Source organism: Tupaia chinensis, unplaced genomic scaffold (genome assembly GCF_000334495.1).
Source record: "Tupaia chinensis unplaced genomic scaffold, TupChi_1.0 Scaffold000113_1, whole genome shotgun sequence".
NCBI lineage: Eukaryota > Metazoa > Chordata > Mammalia > Scandentia > Tupaiidae > Tupaia > Tupaia belangeri.
The window spans coordinates 560,374-580,460 of record NW_006159577.1 but is presented as its reverse complement, the minus strand read 5'-3'; the positions used below and the strand labels follow the sequence as shown (position 1 = coordinate 580,460).

Sequence of the window (20,087 nt, the reverse complement as noted above, 5' to 3'; positions counted from 1 at the left end):
GAGTTTTAGGCCACTGGGTCCGGGATGCGAACCGCGGTCGACTACATGGGAGTCCAGCAACATAGCCATTACGCTAACTGCTGGTCCCTCATCACAAGTATTTTTAAAACTTGTATAAATATTTTTCTCCAATAGTCAGTGAAAAAAAAAAAAAAAGCCAACATGTTGATTAAACAGACATGAATACAAAAAAATACCCACCACTCAAGTGAATGGAACATAAAAGTTGTATATCTGGTAATGAAATTTATGGTATTTGTTTGAAAAAGTAACTCTCTTTTTTTTAATTATTATTTTTTACTTGCTAGAGGGTACATGTGCTCGCCAGAGAGAAAACAGAGAGAGGAAAGGGAGAAAGCACTCTTAATGGGGAATAGTCATACCACAATCTCTTCTTCTCCATTTCTCCATCCTGTCCAGATTTTGGACACACATGCACATGTACCCAGCATGTTTTCAAGCCTCCAGAGCTAGGGCTCAAACTGCATGGTTTTTCATGTGCAATCTGGCTCCCTTAACAACTAGGTCATGATGCTGACCCCCCAAAAAGTACTTTCAATAGACACAAATAATGGGGACCAGCAGTTAGTGTAATGGCTATGTTGCTGAACTCCTACGTAGTCAACCGCAGTTTGAGTCCCGGACCCGGTGGCTTAAAACTCACACCAGGAGCATGTGCATGCATGCCCAAGATCCCAAGAGGAGAATGGAGGAGAAGGGATTACAGAATGGTCATCCCCCCAGGGGGTGATTTCTCGCTTTCTGTCTCTCTGTCTCTCTTTGTCTGTCTAGCAAGCACACACGCCCTATAGCAAAAACCTCTCCCCCCCCCAAAAAAAGAAAAATAGACACACATAATGCTGGGTCACTTGTCACAACTGTCACATCAAAACTGGGTTGCATTTTATCTTCTAAAAATAAAACTTTACTTCTGTAAGAATAACATCAGCATTAAAATGGATAAAGACAAAAACTTGAATAAAAGAATATCAATGCGTTTCATTTGATTTTAAAACCTCAGCAGTCTCAGAGCTAATTAAAAGAAAACAACTGACCTTTGAGTTGATGCTCCTTATTGGGATCCAGAGGTCGCCATTCAAAAGAGAGGCAGTGACAACTTCATAAGCTCCTTCCTGGTCCCATAAGCTCACCCCTGAACCAAAGGAGAACAGCCTCATTATTCATTCTAATCAGAAAGAATTTGGCATCAGAAGCTTATTATACAAATGACACAGTGAAACTATTTGGAAACACTATAATCCATTAAACACTATAATCATTAAATCATGATAAGTGTTAAAACAGATGAATTCTCTGTCATTCTAACCATTCAAATTTTGTACCTTAAAGAAAACAGATTTTTTTTCAAGACTCATAACACATGCTGGGTTATTTTCATAGTCAAGATATGTAATTCAATTCTTAAACAAGCAACAAAAATGCACAAGCAGTGACTTTTTTAAATGATGAATTAATGCTTTACTTAAGATCAACTCTCTATTAAAAGTCTCAAAGCTTTAGCTGTATTAAGACTAAATCCATTTACTTAAGTCCCAGTGAATCTTAAACACAATGCCAATTCTCCTTTCTGTACTTACTGAGTCTAATATTATATGCTTCAGTAAGTGATTCTATAGACAAAATTAATTTACCAGTTCAGACGGACTAGACTGATTTACGTTAAAAAAAAAAAATCAAGTCGTTCAATGAACTATCATATGATCTTGTTTCTTGAGGTCCTGTCTGTTGAACCAGTTAATATACCGACACAGGTTCAGTTTAGCTTCAATTCCATAAACAATCCTAATGGAAAGTATAACATTTTTCTCTTCTGGAGAGTGTATCACTTCCTTAGCAAATACAGTCATTTCTCTGGGCTTGCTCTCCTATGAGGTCACGCAGCTGCTATTTGGTACAACCACACTACATCCCTTAAGGTAAAGGATGGGACCAGATTCCCTCACATGTTATTCCCATTTCTTCAACTAGGACTCATAATTTTTAGACCTGAGTCATAATAGCACAGTTTTAAGTTACTAAAGAGTTCACATTTATTGGGCACAAATGGTATTGAAATTTTAATCCTAGACATTTTACAGTTCCCCAAATACTTTTAAATCCACACCATTTTATCATTCTCAATGTGGAAGTCTGCAGTTATATTCAGGTTACAAAAGGATTACTACTTAAGTATTAACTGTCTGACACAGCCTCTCCAGAAAATTCTCTACCTAGTCACAAAGCATTTAAACTCCCAGTTGCTGAGGGCTGAAGAAACAGGGATCGGAGATGAACGGAAAATTGGGAACATGGCCAGTGAGAGGGCAGGCTGGTCTCTGGCCACAAGGGGGGCAGACCATGAAGACAGGCACGGCAAAGAGGAGAGGAGAGGAGGACCGGCCGTGCACAAGGCTGGAACAAGCTGAGGCTTCACAGATGAACCTGTGCCTGAAAGAGCATTTTAACAGTGCGAGCAGAGGACTGGCACATCTGCAGACATGAGTAGAGGGCTGAGTGGAGCTGGAAAAAATAGACTATCTGAACAGAAAATACTCCTCATTCCCTCAAGTATTTATTAACCTACTCTTGCAGGTATTCTAGACCCAATAGCTTTCATTAAAACGAAACAAAACATTCTTCCTGCTTCAGGCCAGTGTTCTCAAATGCCACCTAGAGTCAGTCACCTCGGTCCACACTGCCACCTCTCCTTTTGTAAAATTTTTTTTAAAAAATTTATTATTATTATTATTTTTAATTTGATCAGAGAAAAAGGGAAAGTGAGAAAGCAAGGTTCAGGACTCAAACCACAGTCAGCCATGTGGAGTCCAGAGCCTTAACCACCATACCACCTACCAGGCCCCAGAAAAATAATTTATAACAAAGCCTGGACTTCCTGCATGTGTTAGTGCTGATCTCTGCATGTTCCTCACCCCCAAGCACTACTTTCCCTATTCCTCCACCCCTTCTGGTTCTAATCAGTGAACTGGGTCAGACAGGCAGCCCTCTGAGCAGCAGTGACCATTATCTTTCATAGCAGAGCAGAGGAATGAATAGGAGATAGCTTCAAAAGATCAGGACACTCATCTCTTAAATACAGCTTCATCCCAGAAGACTCAGCTCTCTCGGTCCTATGCAAAAACTGCCCCAATGTAGAGATGACTAAACAAAAAAGACCATTTCGGTGAATAAGTACTATGAAACAATGAGACTCTGTGTTATTCTTGTCATTCTTCTGTACATCAAACATCAAGATAAAAGTTGACTAAGAAAAACAGATGACAATAGAGTGACTGGAAACAGGACTCTTGAAGAATAGGCTGGAGAGTTGTTTCTTATTAATTTTTTTTAATTGGAGCTAGAGAGCACACAAGCTGAGATGAGAACCATCCAGCTCCACAAAGAGACAGGGAAAGCACATCAGCAGAGGGAGAGCAAGTGTTTTCCTTTTCCATAAAAGGAGACAGCATGTGATGAGCTGGAGAAAGAGAATACATGTGACATACAAAGAATATTTTAGCATCAGCTGGTTTCAATGGCATCATTCTTGAAGTTTCACCAAGACCAGGATCTCTTGTTCAGGACTTGATAGGATTTACATTTTGGCATTTGCAAAAGAAAGGGAGTTCTGATCCAGTTATATAGCTTCTGCAGAGCCAGACTACAGAGTACAATTAAGTGAACTTACAAGAAAACTCGCATGTTATTTGAATTGATTAGGGCTGCTTTTAAACAGCAGACAGTGTACTGGTTACATCGCTAGACTCCCACATGGCCAACTGTGGTTTGAGTCCCAGACCAGGTGACTTGAAAATTATGCTGGGTGCATGTGCATGTATGCCCAAGATCCTGGGAGGATGATGGAGGAGAAGGGATTCTTACATGGTCATCCCCCCCTGGGGAGTGATTTCTCACTTTCCCATTCACTGTCTGTTTCTCTGGCAAGCATGCATGCCCTAAGGCAATAAACCTCTTTCTTATAAAAAAAATTAGCAATTATGGAGTAAATCTGAAGATCCATCTGAACTTTTCATCAACTACTGAAAACCATGCCACATGCCAAGAATTACTAAGGTCATTATGGCAGTCTGTGAAAAGTCAAGTAAACCTATCAAGAAAGCGATTGTAAGCATTTTAAAATTTCCTCCACATAAACAAACCAGTTTAATTATAAGCTACTCCTCGCACTTTACATTTCCAATACAAGTAACTTATTAAATTGAATAATTAATGGTAAATCAAACTGTCTTACTCAACTGGGCAAAAGAAGAGTTCTATATAAAACTGGAGTCTTATATCACCCACCACCTAATCATAGTGATGGAGAAGATAGGATGGTTTCTATGGTTATTTCAGCCATGATACTGAAAGGCCCAGAAGATTTTCACCCAGGTCTCAAATACTTAGAGAAAAAGTCTTTGCATTTAAGAGAACTGCCTTGAAAAGCTCTGGTGCCATCAATCCAGGTCTCCTAGTTGAGCAATTAGCATGTTCCTCTACCAGTGAGGGAACTGAAAGAAATAGTAACTCTATCCTACTTGGGGAAGCTAGGGAGGCCTTGATTGGGCCTCCTACTAATAATCAGGCTGATGTTATACTATGTAAAAAAATGTACAGACATGGGGGTCAGCAGAAGGTGTGGTGGTTAAGGGCTCTAGACACCCACCATGGTTCAAGTCCTGGACTTGGTGGCTTGCTTTCTTGCTCTCTCTCTCTCTCTTTCTCATTTTATCCCTCTCTGGTCAAATTGAAATAAATAAATAAAGTTGAATAAAGAAATTCTTTTTTAAAAATGTACAGACATGTAAAGAAACATGTAAAGAAACCCTTAGTCCTCTGAACCATTTCCTTCAAGGCTCTGGGTAGCAGAGAAAGATACAATTGTTTAGTCTCCTGAAGGCACGCTGTTTCAGCCACTGAACATTCCCTTTTTACCTACATATTCCAACATCTTAATCCAAAGAAGCCCTCTTAGCTAAAATGTTTTCTTCAAAGAGGCTTTATTTCTAAATATTCCAAGGATAATTTAGAGGCAGATTATGCCAGCATTTGTGGAATACTGTGCAACCTTTTTAAGAAATTGAGTAACTGCCTTATTTGCTGAGTACAGTATTTATTATCTATGTACATGGATAATGAAGCCATCTCTCAGTTTTTTAATTGGTTTCACAATATCCCCTCAGCAATATGGGTAGTCAGAGGACCGTTTCTTATGAGCGTTGCTTATGTATTTATATGCTGATATTTCTTTTAGACGATGCAAATAAAAATTTTATTTGTGCTGCATGGATAGACAGAATAAATTACACACAGCTGTGAGATATCAGAATGTATTTTATGGAGTGATCTTGTTGACAAACCATAAAAGTAGGTCTTGAATGATGCTTGCGTTCAAGCCTGAGAAACCCAGGGAGAAAAATATGACCTTATAAAATACACAGTTTGCATACATTTTGTTTTTCATAATATACACTTGGGCATCAAAGAAAATCAGTTATCTAAATAAGAAATTTGGGTAGAATGTATTGGGGAGGAACTTCTACCTTTTTGGCCATCCAGAAAAATTGGGCAAGCTGACATACCACTTGCTGTTTTGATAAAAGGCCAAACATCAACCTCAAAGTAGAAATGCATATCAGATATTTTGGTTTCTAACACAATTATCTTCTGGGAAGTTCAGCTCTGCTTTCCCATGGGAACGGTTTGCCTACTTTGCTTGAGCCCTCATCTGACTTTGTTATCTTTAGACCTGATTAAGGCTGGTCAAGAAGGAAGTCATAGGCTCAGTTTCTCAGGCAAAATCTTTGGAGCTATGGCTTTCGAAGTCAAGGAAAATCCAGCAAAGAGGACACTCCCCCAAATGGCTTCAGATCTCCTCCCCCCACAACATGAATCACCCACAAGCTGGCTGCCTTGTGAATCCTGCCCTATCCTTGCCTTGACCAAATTCCTTTGGCTAGATTATAAAGAAAAACCCTAACGGATGGAGAACCAAGTCCACACCACTCTGATGTCCATTCCTAAGGATTTCAATTCACCAGAGATAGAGACAGGTGCGATTGTTCTAAGGTGCATACATTGAAACAGGGAACATTCTGGAGCCACAGGACATGGCCCTGATTCTGACTGCTTGATTTACTGTTCTTTGTCAAAGTGTGTATCTGAGGTTCTACCCTCTACAAAATAAAAGCTGTGCACTCTCTCGTTGGATTAGGAAACTCAAATAAGTCAATACAGTAAGGGCTTTCAAAAAGGTTAATGTATGAAGCTGATGGAAGCTCTTCACAATATAGCGTAATATAGTGGTGATGCTTTCATACAGGACAAAAATATTTCCTTGGTTCACATTCACATCTTCGATCTTAACCAAATAATGATGTCATGCTTTCATCTTATTTGCCCACTACCTAAGTAAAAATCAGAGGTGCAATTTAAAAATAACATAGCTCAAGGATTCTCTCAAGAATCAATGGAAAAAAGTTAACCTGAAAAGATTAATTTTACTGAGGAGAAATCTGACAACTCCTTATTACCCAGATGGTCAAGGTCAATATCAACAGCGATAAGTCATGTACCCTTGACATGATATGATGAGAATGTCACTTCGCATCTATGCTCTTCCTCCTTAAAATCCATAACCCTAAACTCATCATGAGATAAATCCTAAGATGTGCACCCTAAAATATACCTGGCCAGCCTCCATAAAATTGTCAGTTTCATGAGAAGCAAGGACAGTATGAGATGCTTTCACAGCAAGAACAGCCTAAGGACACAAGATGAGTAAATGAAATGTCATATCTTAGGTGAAACTGAGGGACAGGAAAAACACATTAAATAAAAACTGAGAAAACACGAATAATGTATAAACTTTAAAACATGATGTCAGTAATGGTTTAGTCATTGTAACAAATGTAAGATGGTAAGAATAAGGGAAATAAGATGGAAAATATGTGAACCATCTATACTATCTTCTCGTCTTTTCATTAATCTAAAACTATTCTAAAACAAAGTCTATTAACAACCATTCGTAAATTTTAATTTGAATCTTGCAAGAATAATCATGTCATTCTGGAGCAGTTTAGTATCAAAAGGCTCAGAGATAGCTAGTTATCTCTGGGACTCCAAATATCACCAGATTGGGGTGTTAGCCATTCACATCTCTTCCCACATGGCTATTTCTATGAAAAAAGAAAAAATAACTGTGTTCAAATTAAAAGTATGAAGTGATTCATTGGCAAGGTTTCCTATAAAATAAAAAGGAAGAGGTATGTAAAAATACTTGATCCTTAAGCAATTAAAAGGTACTTTAGGAACATAAAAACAAGCTGAGATAAAACTTAGTTTTCTTAATTCCTGGCTACAAGGCTCTGGATGTAAAGAATTGAGAGTGAGATCTATCATTTGGTTGGAGAAGATGACACCAAATGAACTGTGGTAAAACACATTGATCAAACAGTGTTGAAAGAACCCACTGTTTTTGAATGCTAAGATTGTAGCTAACCACACTGGCAGGCTAAATTTTCAACACACAGTCTGGGAAAGAGGAAATAGCCATAGTATTTTGAGTCAGAAGCAGCAGCCTGTATGTGTCACATGCTGTGTATAATTTTGGACACGATACTCACATTCCTTGATATTCAAATCCTTCATGAGTCAAGCAAGTCTATGGACCACCATCCACCATAGTAAGCCAGCAAAAGGATCAAGTAAGACAGATGCAAAAGTGTACATGGATAGGGACCAGTAGTTAGCGTAATGGCTATGTCCCTAGACTCCCATGTAGTCGACCGTGGTTCAAGTCCTGGACCCGGTGGCTTAAAACTCACACTGGGCGCGTGTGTGTGCATGCCCAAGATCCCGAGAGGAAAATGGAGGAGAAGGGATTGCGGCATGGGCATCCCTCCTGGGGGTGATTTCTCACTTTCTGTCTCTCTGTCTGGCAGGCACACACACCCTATGGCAAAAACCTCTCCACAAAAAAAAAAAAAAGCGAACATATGGATATTAGTTTAGTTTTTTTTTTATTTTTTTTATAATCAGTCTTAGGAAAGAAATACACAAAAATGTTCTTGCCAGCTTTCTTTGAGTGTTGTGGCTATGAATTAATTATGTTTTTCTTCTTTTTGTTTGTGTTCTGATTTTTCTACAGTCAGCACATATTACTTTCATGATTTAAAAAAGTCAATCATGTGGACTCATGATGACAAACCAATAGTTTTCCTGGCACTACAGATACACAGCCTTGGGCATGCTAGAGGACAGAGCTCATTTCGAAATAAAAACAATCAAGTACTATGGAACAATTAAATTTTGAAAGGACATTTTATAAGACATCTTTCAAAGAGAGCTAGTTAAAGCTTCCCATAAATGTTTCAGATGGAGTTGTACCCCAAGTACAAGTTGTCTCCACAACACATAAACATAAATTTTCATGCCTACAGTGCCTCCCATCTGTGGGGAGCCAAAATCATTTACAACACTGACATATTTTTACACCCCCTTGCTGGTCAGTGGAAGCTGATACAAATCTAAATAATAGAGTTAGGCAGATTTTTCTCCAAGTTGCCCATAATGAATGGCAGAATTAATGGTAAAACTCAAACTCTTTGTATTTCAAATATATATGGCCAAATTGCTTCTTACAGAGACAAAGACATGCTACATGCTGTTCATTTGTGACACTGTTGGGCCAGCAGAGGATAGTGGTGTTAGTGGTGGTGAGGGTGGTGATGTCAGAATTGTCTTAAGTTTACTTTACAAGAAATAATGTAAAGGGGAAAGTGAAATCAATGATTAAAATTCAAATGTTAGGAATATTTTTTTTATGAGAGCTTTTCATTGTAGGGCACGTGCGCGCTCAAGACAGACAGATAGAGACATAGAGACAGAAAGCGAGAAATCACCCCCCAGGGGGGATGGTCACGCCGCAATCCCTTCTCCTCCGTTCTCCTCTCGGGATCTTGGGCACACACGCACACGCGCCCGGCGTGAGTTTTAAGCCACCGGGTCCGGGACACGAACCGCAGTCGACTACGTGGGAGTCCAGCGACATAGCCATTACGCTAACTGCTGGTTCCCAGGAATAATTTTTGAATGTTACTAGCAAACAAACAAGAATGAAACCTAGGTCATTCCATTTCATTTTATAAACTTATTAAGTGGAATTAAATAATAAGGTCATCCTGTATCTGCCCCAGCTCCATCTAAAGGGACTCTCCAACATCCTTGTTGCATCATCTAGCACCACTGACCACTTTCTGACACACACCTGCTTTGGCAACAGTTAGAGATACTGGTCTTCTTCCACTTCTCTGACCAGGTCTTGCTTTATCCACAAGCCTCAAGTCTCAGCTCTTGACCATCTTCCCTCTCAACCCTTACTGTTCCCATAATAACTTATTAATTTTCGATCTGATGTTTCCCAATCAATAGTTTCCCATCTGACCATTTTACTCAAGCACAGTTTTTCTTATAATTACTGACATGTTAATTTTCTTTCTTTTTTTTTGAGAGATTTTTGCTATAGGGCATGTGTACTCACCAAAAAGACAGAGAAAAACAAAGAGACAGAAAGCAAGACATCACCCCCCCAGGGGGGATGGCCATGCCACAATACCTTCTCTTCCATTCTCCTCTCAGGATCTTGGGCATGCAAACACACATGCCCGGCATGAATTTAAGCCACTGGGTCTGGGACTTGAACAGTAGTCGACTACATGGGAGTCCAGTGACATAGCTATTACGCCAACTGCTGGTCCCAATTTTATTTCTTTTTTTTTAAGAATTATTTTATTTAACTTTATTTTAATTTGACCAGAGAGGGATAGAGAGAGAGAGAGAGAGAGAAAGTTTGTGTGTGTGTGTGTGTGTGTGTGTGTGTGTGTGAGAGAGAGAGAGAGAGAGAGAAGGTGAGAAAATAAGCTGCCAGGTCTGGGACTCAAACTGTAGTTGGCCATGTAGGAGTCCAATGCCGTTAACCACCACACCATCTGCTGGCCCCATTAGACATATTAATTTTAATGTCTTCTCACCACTATCACGCCAAATTCAACTTGCTTAAAAATCAAAGGTTTTGTATTTTCATCCACTGGCCAGAAAACATCTATCATACACAAAGGGTCTTCAAAAAGTCCATAGAAAATGTATATGACAAAATATTATGCAATAATTTCAAAATTTTTTGCACCAAAATATACTTGTACAACTTATTATATCATGTCTGAACAGGACTTACTCTGAGGCACTAGAAATGATAAGACTCCCATTTGAAAGAGCCCCTATCAGAGTAATATAAATTCTGTTGAAATTGAAGAATAAACATACAATTTATGGTGAAGTTTGGGTGGAGAAAAGTGGTGAAATTATTGATGCCTTATGAAAAGTTTATAAGAACAACACTGCAGAGAAATGAACAATTTACAAATGGATAACTCATTTTAAGAAGGGCTGAGACGATGTTGCAAATGATACCTGCAGTAGCAGATAAGCTACATCAATTTGTGAGGACAAATTAATCTTGTTTATGCCTTAACTAAAGCAGACTGGCAATTAACAAGAGAAACAAGAGCCAACACCACAGTCATTTTAATGGTTAGCTTACACAATTCTGACTGAAAAGTTGAAGTTGAGCAAACTTTGATGGGTCCCAAGACGTTGCACCCAAGTCAGCTGCAGACAAGATCAGAACCTTCAATGGAAAAGTTAAACAAGTGGGATCAAAATTCTGAAATATTTCTTCAAATAATTGCAATAGGAGGGAACCAGTAGTTGGTGTAATGGCTATGTCGCTGGACTCCCACATAGTCGACCGCGGTTCACATCCCGGACCCAGTGGCTTAAAACTCACTCCGGGCGTGTGTGCATGCGTGCCCAAGATCCCGAGAGGAGAATGGAGGAGAAGGGATTGTGGCGTGGCCATCCCCTCTGGGGGGTGATTTCTCACTTTCTGTCTCTCTGGCGAGCACACACGCCATATAGTGAAAAATCTCTCTCAAAAAAAAAATTTGCAATAGGATATGAAGTCCGACTTTACCAGTACAATCTTGGAGACAAAGCACCAAACAAATAACTATCGTCAAAGTGGTCTAGTCGAAGCAAAAGCAGACCAGTTAAGAGCAAAGGTCACAGCAACAGTTTTTTGGTATGTTTGAGTATTTTACTTGCTGACTTTTTTGAGAGTCCAAAAAAACAATAATACCTGATTATAAGAGTGTTTTAAACACATTAGCTGAAGTTTAACAAAAAAATTGCTTGAGAAAGGGAGTCTCCCACCACAGCAATGGTTCTGCTCACTCCTCTCATCAAACAAGGGCAATTTTGAGAATTTTGATGGGAAATCATTAGGTATCCACCTTAAATGTTTTTTTTGAGAGAGATTTTTGCTGTAGGGCACATACACTCATGGATGTGATAGAAAGGAGACAGAGAGATGAAAGTGAGAAATCATCCCTCAGGGGAAATGGCCACACCACACACCCTTCTCCATTCTCTTCTCGGGATTTTGAGCACCCATTTTTCCTCAGTTAATAATGTGAAAAAGATTGCATTGATCTAGTTAAATTCTCAGATTTAGCTCACGCACTAATGTCTGGTCCCTTTCAGGTTGATGCACAGTTCTTTAGGTATGAACTACACGGCTGGTGTACTTAGAAAAGTGCCTTGAACTTGATGGAGTTTGTCAAGAAATAAAGTTTAGTTTTTCATAATTATGTTTGAATTCATTTTCCCACAAACTGTATAAAGTTCCCTCATATGTCTTGTCAACGTTGCTACCACTGACCACTCTTTTTAAAGTTATATGCAGGGGTCCTTTTAGACACAGTTCTGTTCTTACTGCCCATAGTCAACAATTCCAGTTGGGTGTTTTGTGCTTTATTTTTTCTAAAACTCTTCTACTTCTTAACTGAATACTTCTAGACAGCCTCATCATATTCAGGTTCTTCCTTTTCAAATTTTAAAAGAAAAGGACATTTGATGAGCACAAAGATCTATGTCAGAATTTGCCATCAAGAGAAGATGACTGCATGTTCTAAGGCGGCAGAGAGCCTCATGAGTTCTAAGAACAGAAAAGTGGTCAGCACAGAGCAATAGGAAGCAGAGAGGTGGGAACAGAAGTCCAGGCACTAAACAAAACCCACATCATGACAGGAAGATTCTAAGGAAGATTCCATATTTTATTGAGTGTAGTGGGAAGCCATCCTAGGCTGTTTAAACACAGTAAATCTGATTTATATGGAAACATTCTCTGAGAATGAACTATAAGAAGCCTGGAGAAAAATAAATAAAAGATAACTATTCATAGAGCAAAAATGTGGTGTTGCTCATAGACATAGTACATACATATCCATTATGATGGTGAATACTAATTGAGCAATTGCTATGCAGCAAGCCCCATTTGAATATTTTGTAAATTTACTTATTTAACCCTAACCATAGCCATGTGATATTTATCCTTATGTCATAAATGAGGAAACTGAGGCACAGAAACATTAAGCTACTTGCCCAGGGTCACACATATCATGAAGCCAGGAAGCCAACTCATATACCTTTGTAGTAAGATCTGTGCTCCTACTTGTTTTACATGATAAATAAATAATCCCTCTGGCCAGGAAACATTTGGAATGAAGTTTAAATTTATTGTGTCCTGCAAGTTCTATTAGCTCCTGATGGTTCTACTTTGCTTACTCTGTTGCCACTATACTGACCACCTTCTGACCCTTGGCATGCTAGGTACACCCTACCCCCAGACCCTTGCGTTTGCTGTCCTCTCTACTGAGAAGATCCTATTCGCAGATCTTCCATGCTCCGCAAATCTTATTATTCAAGTCTCAGCTCACATGTTACCCCTCAGACAGGCTATGCTTCTCAGTACCCTTCCTGTAAACCAAGTTTCTCTCCAGACCGTCTTCCTATTTTGTCTCTTTCATTGCACTTTTCTGTATCTAAATTTGTTTTATTTGTACACCCCTTTGTCTCTACCATGTTACCTTATAATCAAAAATGGAAATACCAAGAGATAGAGATTTTGTCTGTCAAGGGTACTACTATATCCTTATGTGCAGACAGATTTGTTCAATTAATTATTGTCAAAGAAATTAAAAGTCTCCACACCCTTGCTGTGATCGTGATTCCTGAGGGGTGAGGGGCCCAGAGCTTGGCTTTCATCTGGGAAGTTCTGACAGGGGATTGATTTTTAGCTCACCCAGAAATGTCTGGTCCCTTGCAGGTTTATACACAGAATAAAGCCCACATGAGCCTTATTTATAAGCCAGTATTTCAACTTACTTATTTTTAATGAGAAAGAACTGCCAAGTCAACCAGAGTCCTCATCTAAGACATTTTGCTCATTATCTACCCAGCAGGAAAACTTCCTTTAGAAGCCGATTAAGATCAGAACAGAGAGCTAAGAGATCATAATAGAAATTGTCATCACAGTGGCCTGGTATTTCCTTCTCTACTCAAGACTATACCTGTCATGCTAGCCAAGGGAGAGCTAACCCCCAGCAAGAACATGGCTGAACACCAAAAGTAAATGAACACAGGCCAATTATTTAAATTTGAAATGCATTTTCTATAGACTTGGTGAGTTTTTGACAGCCAGCTCTCAAATACTTATTAAGCATTGATATGGTCGATCTCATACCGCTGTGTAGACTATTTGTTTTTCTTATGAGAAAAGTGAACTTTGAGTGCTAACTCAGGTAACAGTTTGTAGATCTAAATTCTCATGTACTTTTATGGAAAAAAATATTCAGACTATTATGTCTTACATGGGACTGCAGGGACTTTCCTCTCTGCCCTTCTCCACCTGCTGTATGAACAATTACAGGGGCTCCTGTGACTTGGGCAGGATACAGGTGGGAAACAGAATAAGACCGAGAACAAGGTGGGACTTTAAGCACTGTAAGTACAGAGGTTACTAACTTAGGGAAGACCTGCCTAAGTTCTGATGGACAAGTATTACATGTGGCTGACCAGAAATAGGTGCTATTATAATTTTTACATCTTTTAATTTTCTAGCTGTTGACCTTGACCATTAAATTTGGGGGATCAAAATGGGAAATCCTAAATAGTCAAATAGAATAACCAGAATTAAAATTAGAGTCCGGAGTTAAGAGGAGTTTTAATTTATTCAATCTGACAAGGATTAGATTTATAGCTTGAGCTAAGAGCATTTTTTTTAAAGATTTATTTATTTCCATTTGTTGTTATTGTTTTTTAATTTGACCAGAGAGAGACAGAGAGTAAGAGAAAGGGAAAGGGAAAAAGCAAGCATCCAGTCCGGGTACTCAAATCGTAGTCAGCCATGAGGGAATTCAATGCTTTTAACCACCACACCACCTGCCAGCCCAGAGCTAAGAGCATTTTTAATAATTTTGATTAGAAATTCTTTTGTTCTCAGGTTTTTAAACTAAACAGTTGTGCTTAACTGTATTAAATCATCACTTTGTCTTACACAGAGAAAACCAGAAAGGTAAAAGAAAACTGCAATCTAGGAACTTTTAAACAATTTCCTCTCAACAATACCCCCATTTTATTCTGATCTATTCCTAGGACAAGAAAACTAGCCCTGTTATGCACTGGCCAACAGATATCTTATCAAAGTAAGAGAATTTATGGGCTGAGTGTCATTGGTTTGGTTTAAAGCCACACTAATGAAGCGTGAATTGTCCTAAATGGATTTTCAATTCTCTGTAAAATTAGCATGCCCAAGTGTTATGCATTGTGAGTGTTACACTACTGGGAGTTTGTCCTATATTTTCTTCTTTCAGCTTCTGATTGCATGGTGTAGCACAACTGAATCAACAAGAGGAAGTACAATTTTCCATGTCCTCCCTTCACTAACGAATACTGGAGATGGGGTGGAGGTGGAGAAGTGAGCAAGACTCTTTCCTATTTTTGCTGGACCTGAAATTTGACTAATTTCCCTTCATTCAGCAATGACCAGGCACTGATACCTCGGTAGGCAGTCATTATAAAGGGAAAGCCCTATAAATAATATTTGACAATTTATAAAAATGTGTGTGTGCATGCACGCATGCATACACACATGTGCTGGCCAGACAGCAAAAGAGGGAGAGTGAGAAAGCACCCCCATGGGAGAACAGTCATGCCATAGTCTCTTTTACTCCATTTCTCAGTCCTTTTTTGATTTTTGGGTACACTCACATGTGTACGAGCCTGGCATATTTTCAAGCTATAGGGTCCCAAACTTGAACCATGTGATCAGGCATGTTGAGGTCTAATTGTCTTAACCACCACACCACAAGCTGGCCCTGTTTGTTGTTTTAATGTGCATTATTACCGAAGTGGCAATTTGTCATTTCTTCATCAGCCTTTTTTTTCCTGTAATTTGGGGGTTACTTGCTCATATCTCTTGTCCATTTCAATAGGTCTATTTTTTTAAATTATTGTATGAATCTGTGTTAAAAATATTAAACGGTTTTATTCCCAAAATAAAGGAACAAACTAATTGTGGGGTCTATCCAAATCCTCACCTGAGAGTGGAGACTGAGTGTCACACATCCAATGGTGATTTCTCTCTGTCGTTCAGAAGTGGGGTGAAGGCCAATAGTCAATAGCATCTCAAATTTGCATGTTAGTCATGGACACTTTCAAGCTCTACCTTTCACCAAAGATGGGAGCTTTCTAATGTATGTAGTGGAGTACATAGTGCAACCTTCAAAGCAGCAGAAAAAATAAAGGGGATGACTTGAGGAAAGACCTTTTTCTCAGCACCCTAGTACATGGTGGTGCTCAATTATAAGTTGTCATTACAGAGAGAAAAAAGGAAAGAAAAATACTTTCTAATGACAAATTCCTGAGAGCCCACACTATGTACTCTTTCCTTAAATTAAATTATATTTTGCCTTTAGGGAGCATAAAATCTATTAAAAAAAATTAAAAGGACAAACATGTTTAAGAGTGATCAGAGGTTGGCTAGAAAAGATTGCAATTAATCTAGCTCAGGAAGTCCTTATGAAAGAGGTGCTGATTATACCAGGCTTTTGCACAGGTAGGATTTGGGTTTGCCCACGAGTGAGGATGAGGATGGGAGAGAAGAGGGAAGCGAAGTAGCCTAAGATGTCCTTTCCAAGTTATCCCTTCACATCCCCTGCTTTGCCTACACAACGTGGAAACAAACGGCAAAAAAAGGGAAATGTGAGGAACTAGAGAGGAAAAAAGGTATTGAAGTAGTATAATCAGAAAGATGTGGTATGTCTGCTTTTATACTTTGTTCTAATGGAACTTTTTTAAAAAATATTCTATGGGAGGACTGGATTGAGATTTCCTCCACCTATATGCCCACAGGGACTTACAAACTCGCAAAGCCTTTCTCATGGAGAAATTTTCTTTGACAGTCACCACTGATGAAAGCAAATAATAAATTGAGATCCAGGTAGAGATTTCAAATTCAGCAAATAAAATTTTAGGACTTACAGTTAAACTTGAATTTCAGATAAACAACAAATAATAATTTTTTAAAGAGAATTTTTGCCATAGAGTGTATGCACTTGCTGGAGAGACAGAGAGAGACAGAAAGCAAGAAATCACCCCTTGCGGGAGGAAGGGGGCGGCCTTGCCACAATCCTTTCTCCTCCATTCTCTTTTTGGGATTTTGGTCACATATACACATGTGCATGGCGTGTGTTTAAGCTGCTGGTTCTGGGACTCAAACTGTGGTCGACCGTGTGAGAGTCAAATAATGTAACCATTATGACACCTGCTGGTCTCAACAACAAATAATTCTTTATATAAGTGTATCCCATACAATATTGGAAACATAGGTACATTAAAAAATAAATGTTTATCTAAAATTCAGATTTAATTGGTAGCCCTCTGTTTTATCTGGCAACCTTAGGTCCAGGCTTCTTTGCAGTCCCCTAATAGTTCACAAAGCCAAAAAATTCCAATAAATTGTTAGGAAAATGTTCTAGTTTTCAAAATTTGAAGTTAACATTGGAATGCCTTAATTATTCTAGAATTATTTGGAATGTATGACAATGTTTTCTATGGCACAGAAATTGAGGCCAAGTAATTTAATGACATGTTTGGAGGGGGAAAAAGAGATTTTGTGCTCAATGGAGAGCACACCTTTAAGCAACTGGATCCTCTTAATCTCCCAGCTTCACCAACCCAACTGCTGGAAGACAAAGTCTATACACAATAAAGTGTTTCATTCAGGGGCCCACATGACTCCATCTGTCACCAAAGCACATGTTTGGCATAGACTGAAAGCTGAACACAGTCTAACAAATATTTCAAAACTGAATTTATATCTTTCTAACACATGGTTTATATACAGATGTAATACCTAGAGAGCTTTGCAGTTCTCAAATAATATCCTGGCTAAACTACAAATGATGTCTGCAGCAGACCATAATACCAAAATTATTTGCTTTTAAAATATGCTAAAGAAAGCTAAGTTATGAAGAGGTTGCTGCCAGTGATACTGGTTTTAGTATGCAATTGTTATAAAATAAGAGACAAGAATCTAAATATATCCATGATAAGCCAAATATTTTCATAATTCCTTATATGAAGAGGAAGTGCCTCTCTGAAGTGCCAACACAGAACATAATTATCAAGGGTGGTAACTCACATTTTAATAAAGTTTAAAAGTCCCTTACATCCCCAACAACTCTGAACATCTCTCCCACTTAGAAAAATTGCTTGAACATCAAATATATAACAATGTATAGACTATTATGTTCACACTCAGGTGTGCTTGCTTGCTCTTCTAAGCGGTTTTCCCCATAAGACAAATTTCTAGATGAAAACCAAAATTTATTGAAATATAGATATTTTGTCTTCAGTATAAAAACACATTTATAGACTTTCTGTCTCTCTTTCATTTTCCCCCAACTATGTGGTAGCATGTAGACACAGCTTCAGTGTATTAGACAGTAGATGATATTTCTCACTGGCTGGCCAATGATATTCTTGTAAATATTTCAGTACTCTTCCTGGTCCCAAGAAGAAAGCAGAAACACTAAAACAACTAAAAGAAAGCAGAGCCCAGATACTGACACACATTGCAATTCTACTAACTTTTCTAGTGTGTCCTAAAGATTACTTTTCATGAGAAAGGCTGGGTGGAGATTAAAAAAATGGTCACATCAATTTTCTGTGGAAATAATGCAATTTATATTTTTCAACTTGACAGTATCAGTGTAAATCAGAACCACATGGAGAGAAATTTTTCTCTTGAAAATACATACACAGAGAGTTGGCCAAGATGAAGTAGAAGCAAGTTCTCTAGAAGGCTGACTTTGAGAAAGGAAGGGAGAGGGAAAGGGAATTCAGCCTAATGGAGAAAATTCAGCCACCAGAGTATTTTCGAAACAACTAGCTCACTTTGCTCACATCACCCCCACTATCCTAAAAAGCTCCTGCCTCACAGCTTGACTCTGCTCATCTCTTGGAAGGTTTTCTATAGTTCCTTGTGTGTATGAAGGTTTATGTGTATAAATGACCATCTTGGATCACCTATCTCCTAATTCCAGGCATTTGACAGTTTACAAAGTGCTTCTCATCTGTCATCTCACACCGGCTGTGGTAGGTTTTAGTCACTGCATTCAACCAAGTATATGTTGTGTGGGCGAGAGGATGGCGGGATAGAAAGTGAGATTTGGGAGGCTTGATGCCTTGCTAGAGCTCATACCTCCGGCAATTAGTAGAGGCCAGGTTGAAATACAGGCTTTGCCTTGCCATGGTCACCTCAGATTCAGAGCACTGTAGTCTCGCCTGCTGACTGATCCCCAAAGACGTGTCCCCTTTAACCTTCCATACTTTCCTGCACTGACACTCCTGCTCATGCTGGTCTCCCATCTCCCACGCCCTCACTTTTTCCAAGTGAGTCCAAATCAGTCACTTAAGTTAGATGAGATATGATGGATGAGAAGGAAGTTTTCAAGAGAAGCTAGGCTAAGGGCTGCCTAAGGATAGCAGCTCATAGGCCTTGAGGTCTAGACTCCACTTGCTTAGCCCAAAGTTGGTGCCAGGAATCCTGGGCCTCCAGACTCTTTGTTTCTGTCCCCTAGTTTTTCTGCAGCTGTCTTAACTTCACCAGGTGTAACGTCATTGTGACCTACTCCTTACAGCTCTGTCCTCTGCTAGCCTCACCCAAAACAATGGGTTCCCATTTTCATAATCAGATGAGCTCTCAGCCTCACTGGAAATCACTCTGTATGTGTGAGGTACAACAGATCCCTATCTGAAACCTCCAGTAAGCAGCAACTCTGTCCTGCTGTGGTGCTCATGCAAGTATTTCCTCTTTCTGATGTGAAGCCAATGCCATGAAGGTAGTCATTACCTGGCTACATGGGAGCTGACTCCTTGATAGAAGAACTTGTGGTTTTCTCTCCTCTGAGTCCCATAACCTTGGACCTACCACCTACTAAATTATGAGATGAAGAGGAACAGGGATCCCCAGCAACTAAGTGACCTGAAAAAGAATTATCCTTGGTTGATGGTTTGGTTCCAGGGTTTGGGAATAAAACACCAACCTCCTCATTAAGAAGATAATGCCTCCATCTGCTTACATTGCCAGGCATTATGGACACAAAGATGAGAAGACAGGTATAGACTCTCACTTCATGGCATGTAGAGTGAGTAGATTCTGAAGATGTCCAGAAATGAGTAGCCCAAAGGGATTTAGGTGGCACCTACATAATAACCAATTTCTCCACTAAGACCTAACCTGATCTTAGGACTCACACTGAAGGTTTGAACTGTGAAAGTACTCTTGGGTGACTGGTGCACTCTGGCCCCATCCCCTCTACTTTAGGCAATGTCATTTAGTCACTGAAGGGCCTTCACTAAAGGAACTTTAGGCCTCAGGTCTCTCAGAATCCTCAAAGGGCCAGACACACTCAGTGGCTGGTTATAAGTTGCTCTTAGGTAGTACTGAGACTTAATATAAGGCAAAGGAAAAACAAGTTAGTGCCTTTTCAGTTCCATCCTAATCCTTCTATTTAGGGCACGTTTGATTTGGTAAAACTCTCTGCAGCCATTAGCTATCCACCTTTTTTTTTTTTTTTTTCCCAAAAAGGAATGTTTTCCAAGCCCAGGGCAACCAATACCTACCT

At 39.2% G+C, this 20,087-nt stretch overlaps 1 protein-coding gene across 1 annotated transcript in view; it reads right to left on the bottom strand.

Moving 5' to 3' along the window:
- ADAM12 (ADAM metallopeptidase domain 12) overlaps positions 1–20,087 on the bottom strand; it is a 457,774-nt gene that overhangs the window by 396,568 nt on the left and 41,119 nt on the right. The window contains exon 2 of the mRNA XM_014586073.1: positions 1,056–1,153. Within this exon, the coding sequence (XP_014441559.1) occupies positions 1,056–1,153 (98 nt within the window). The remainder of the gene's footprint in view (positions 1–1,055; positions 1,154–20,087) is intronic.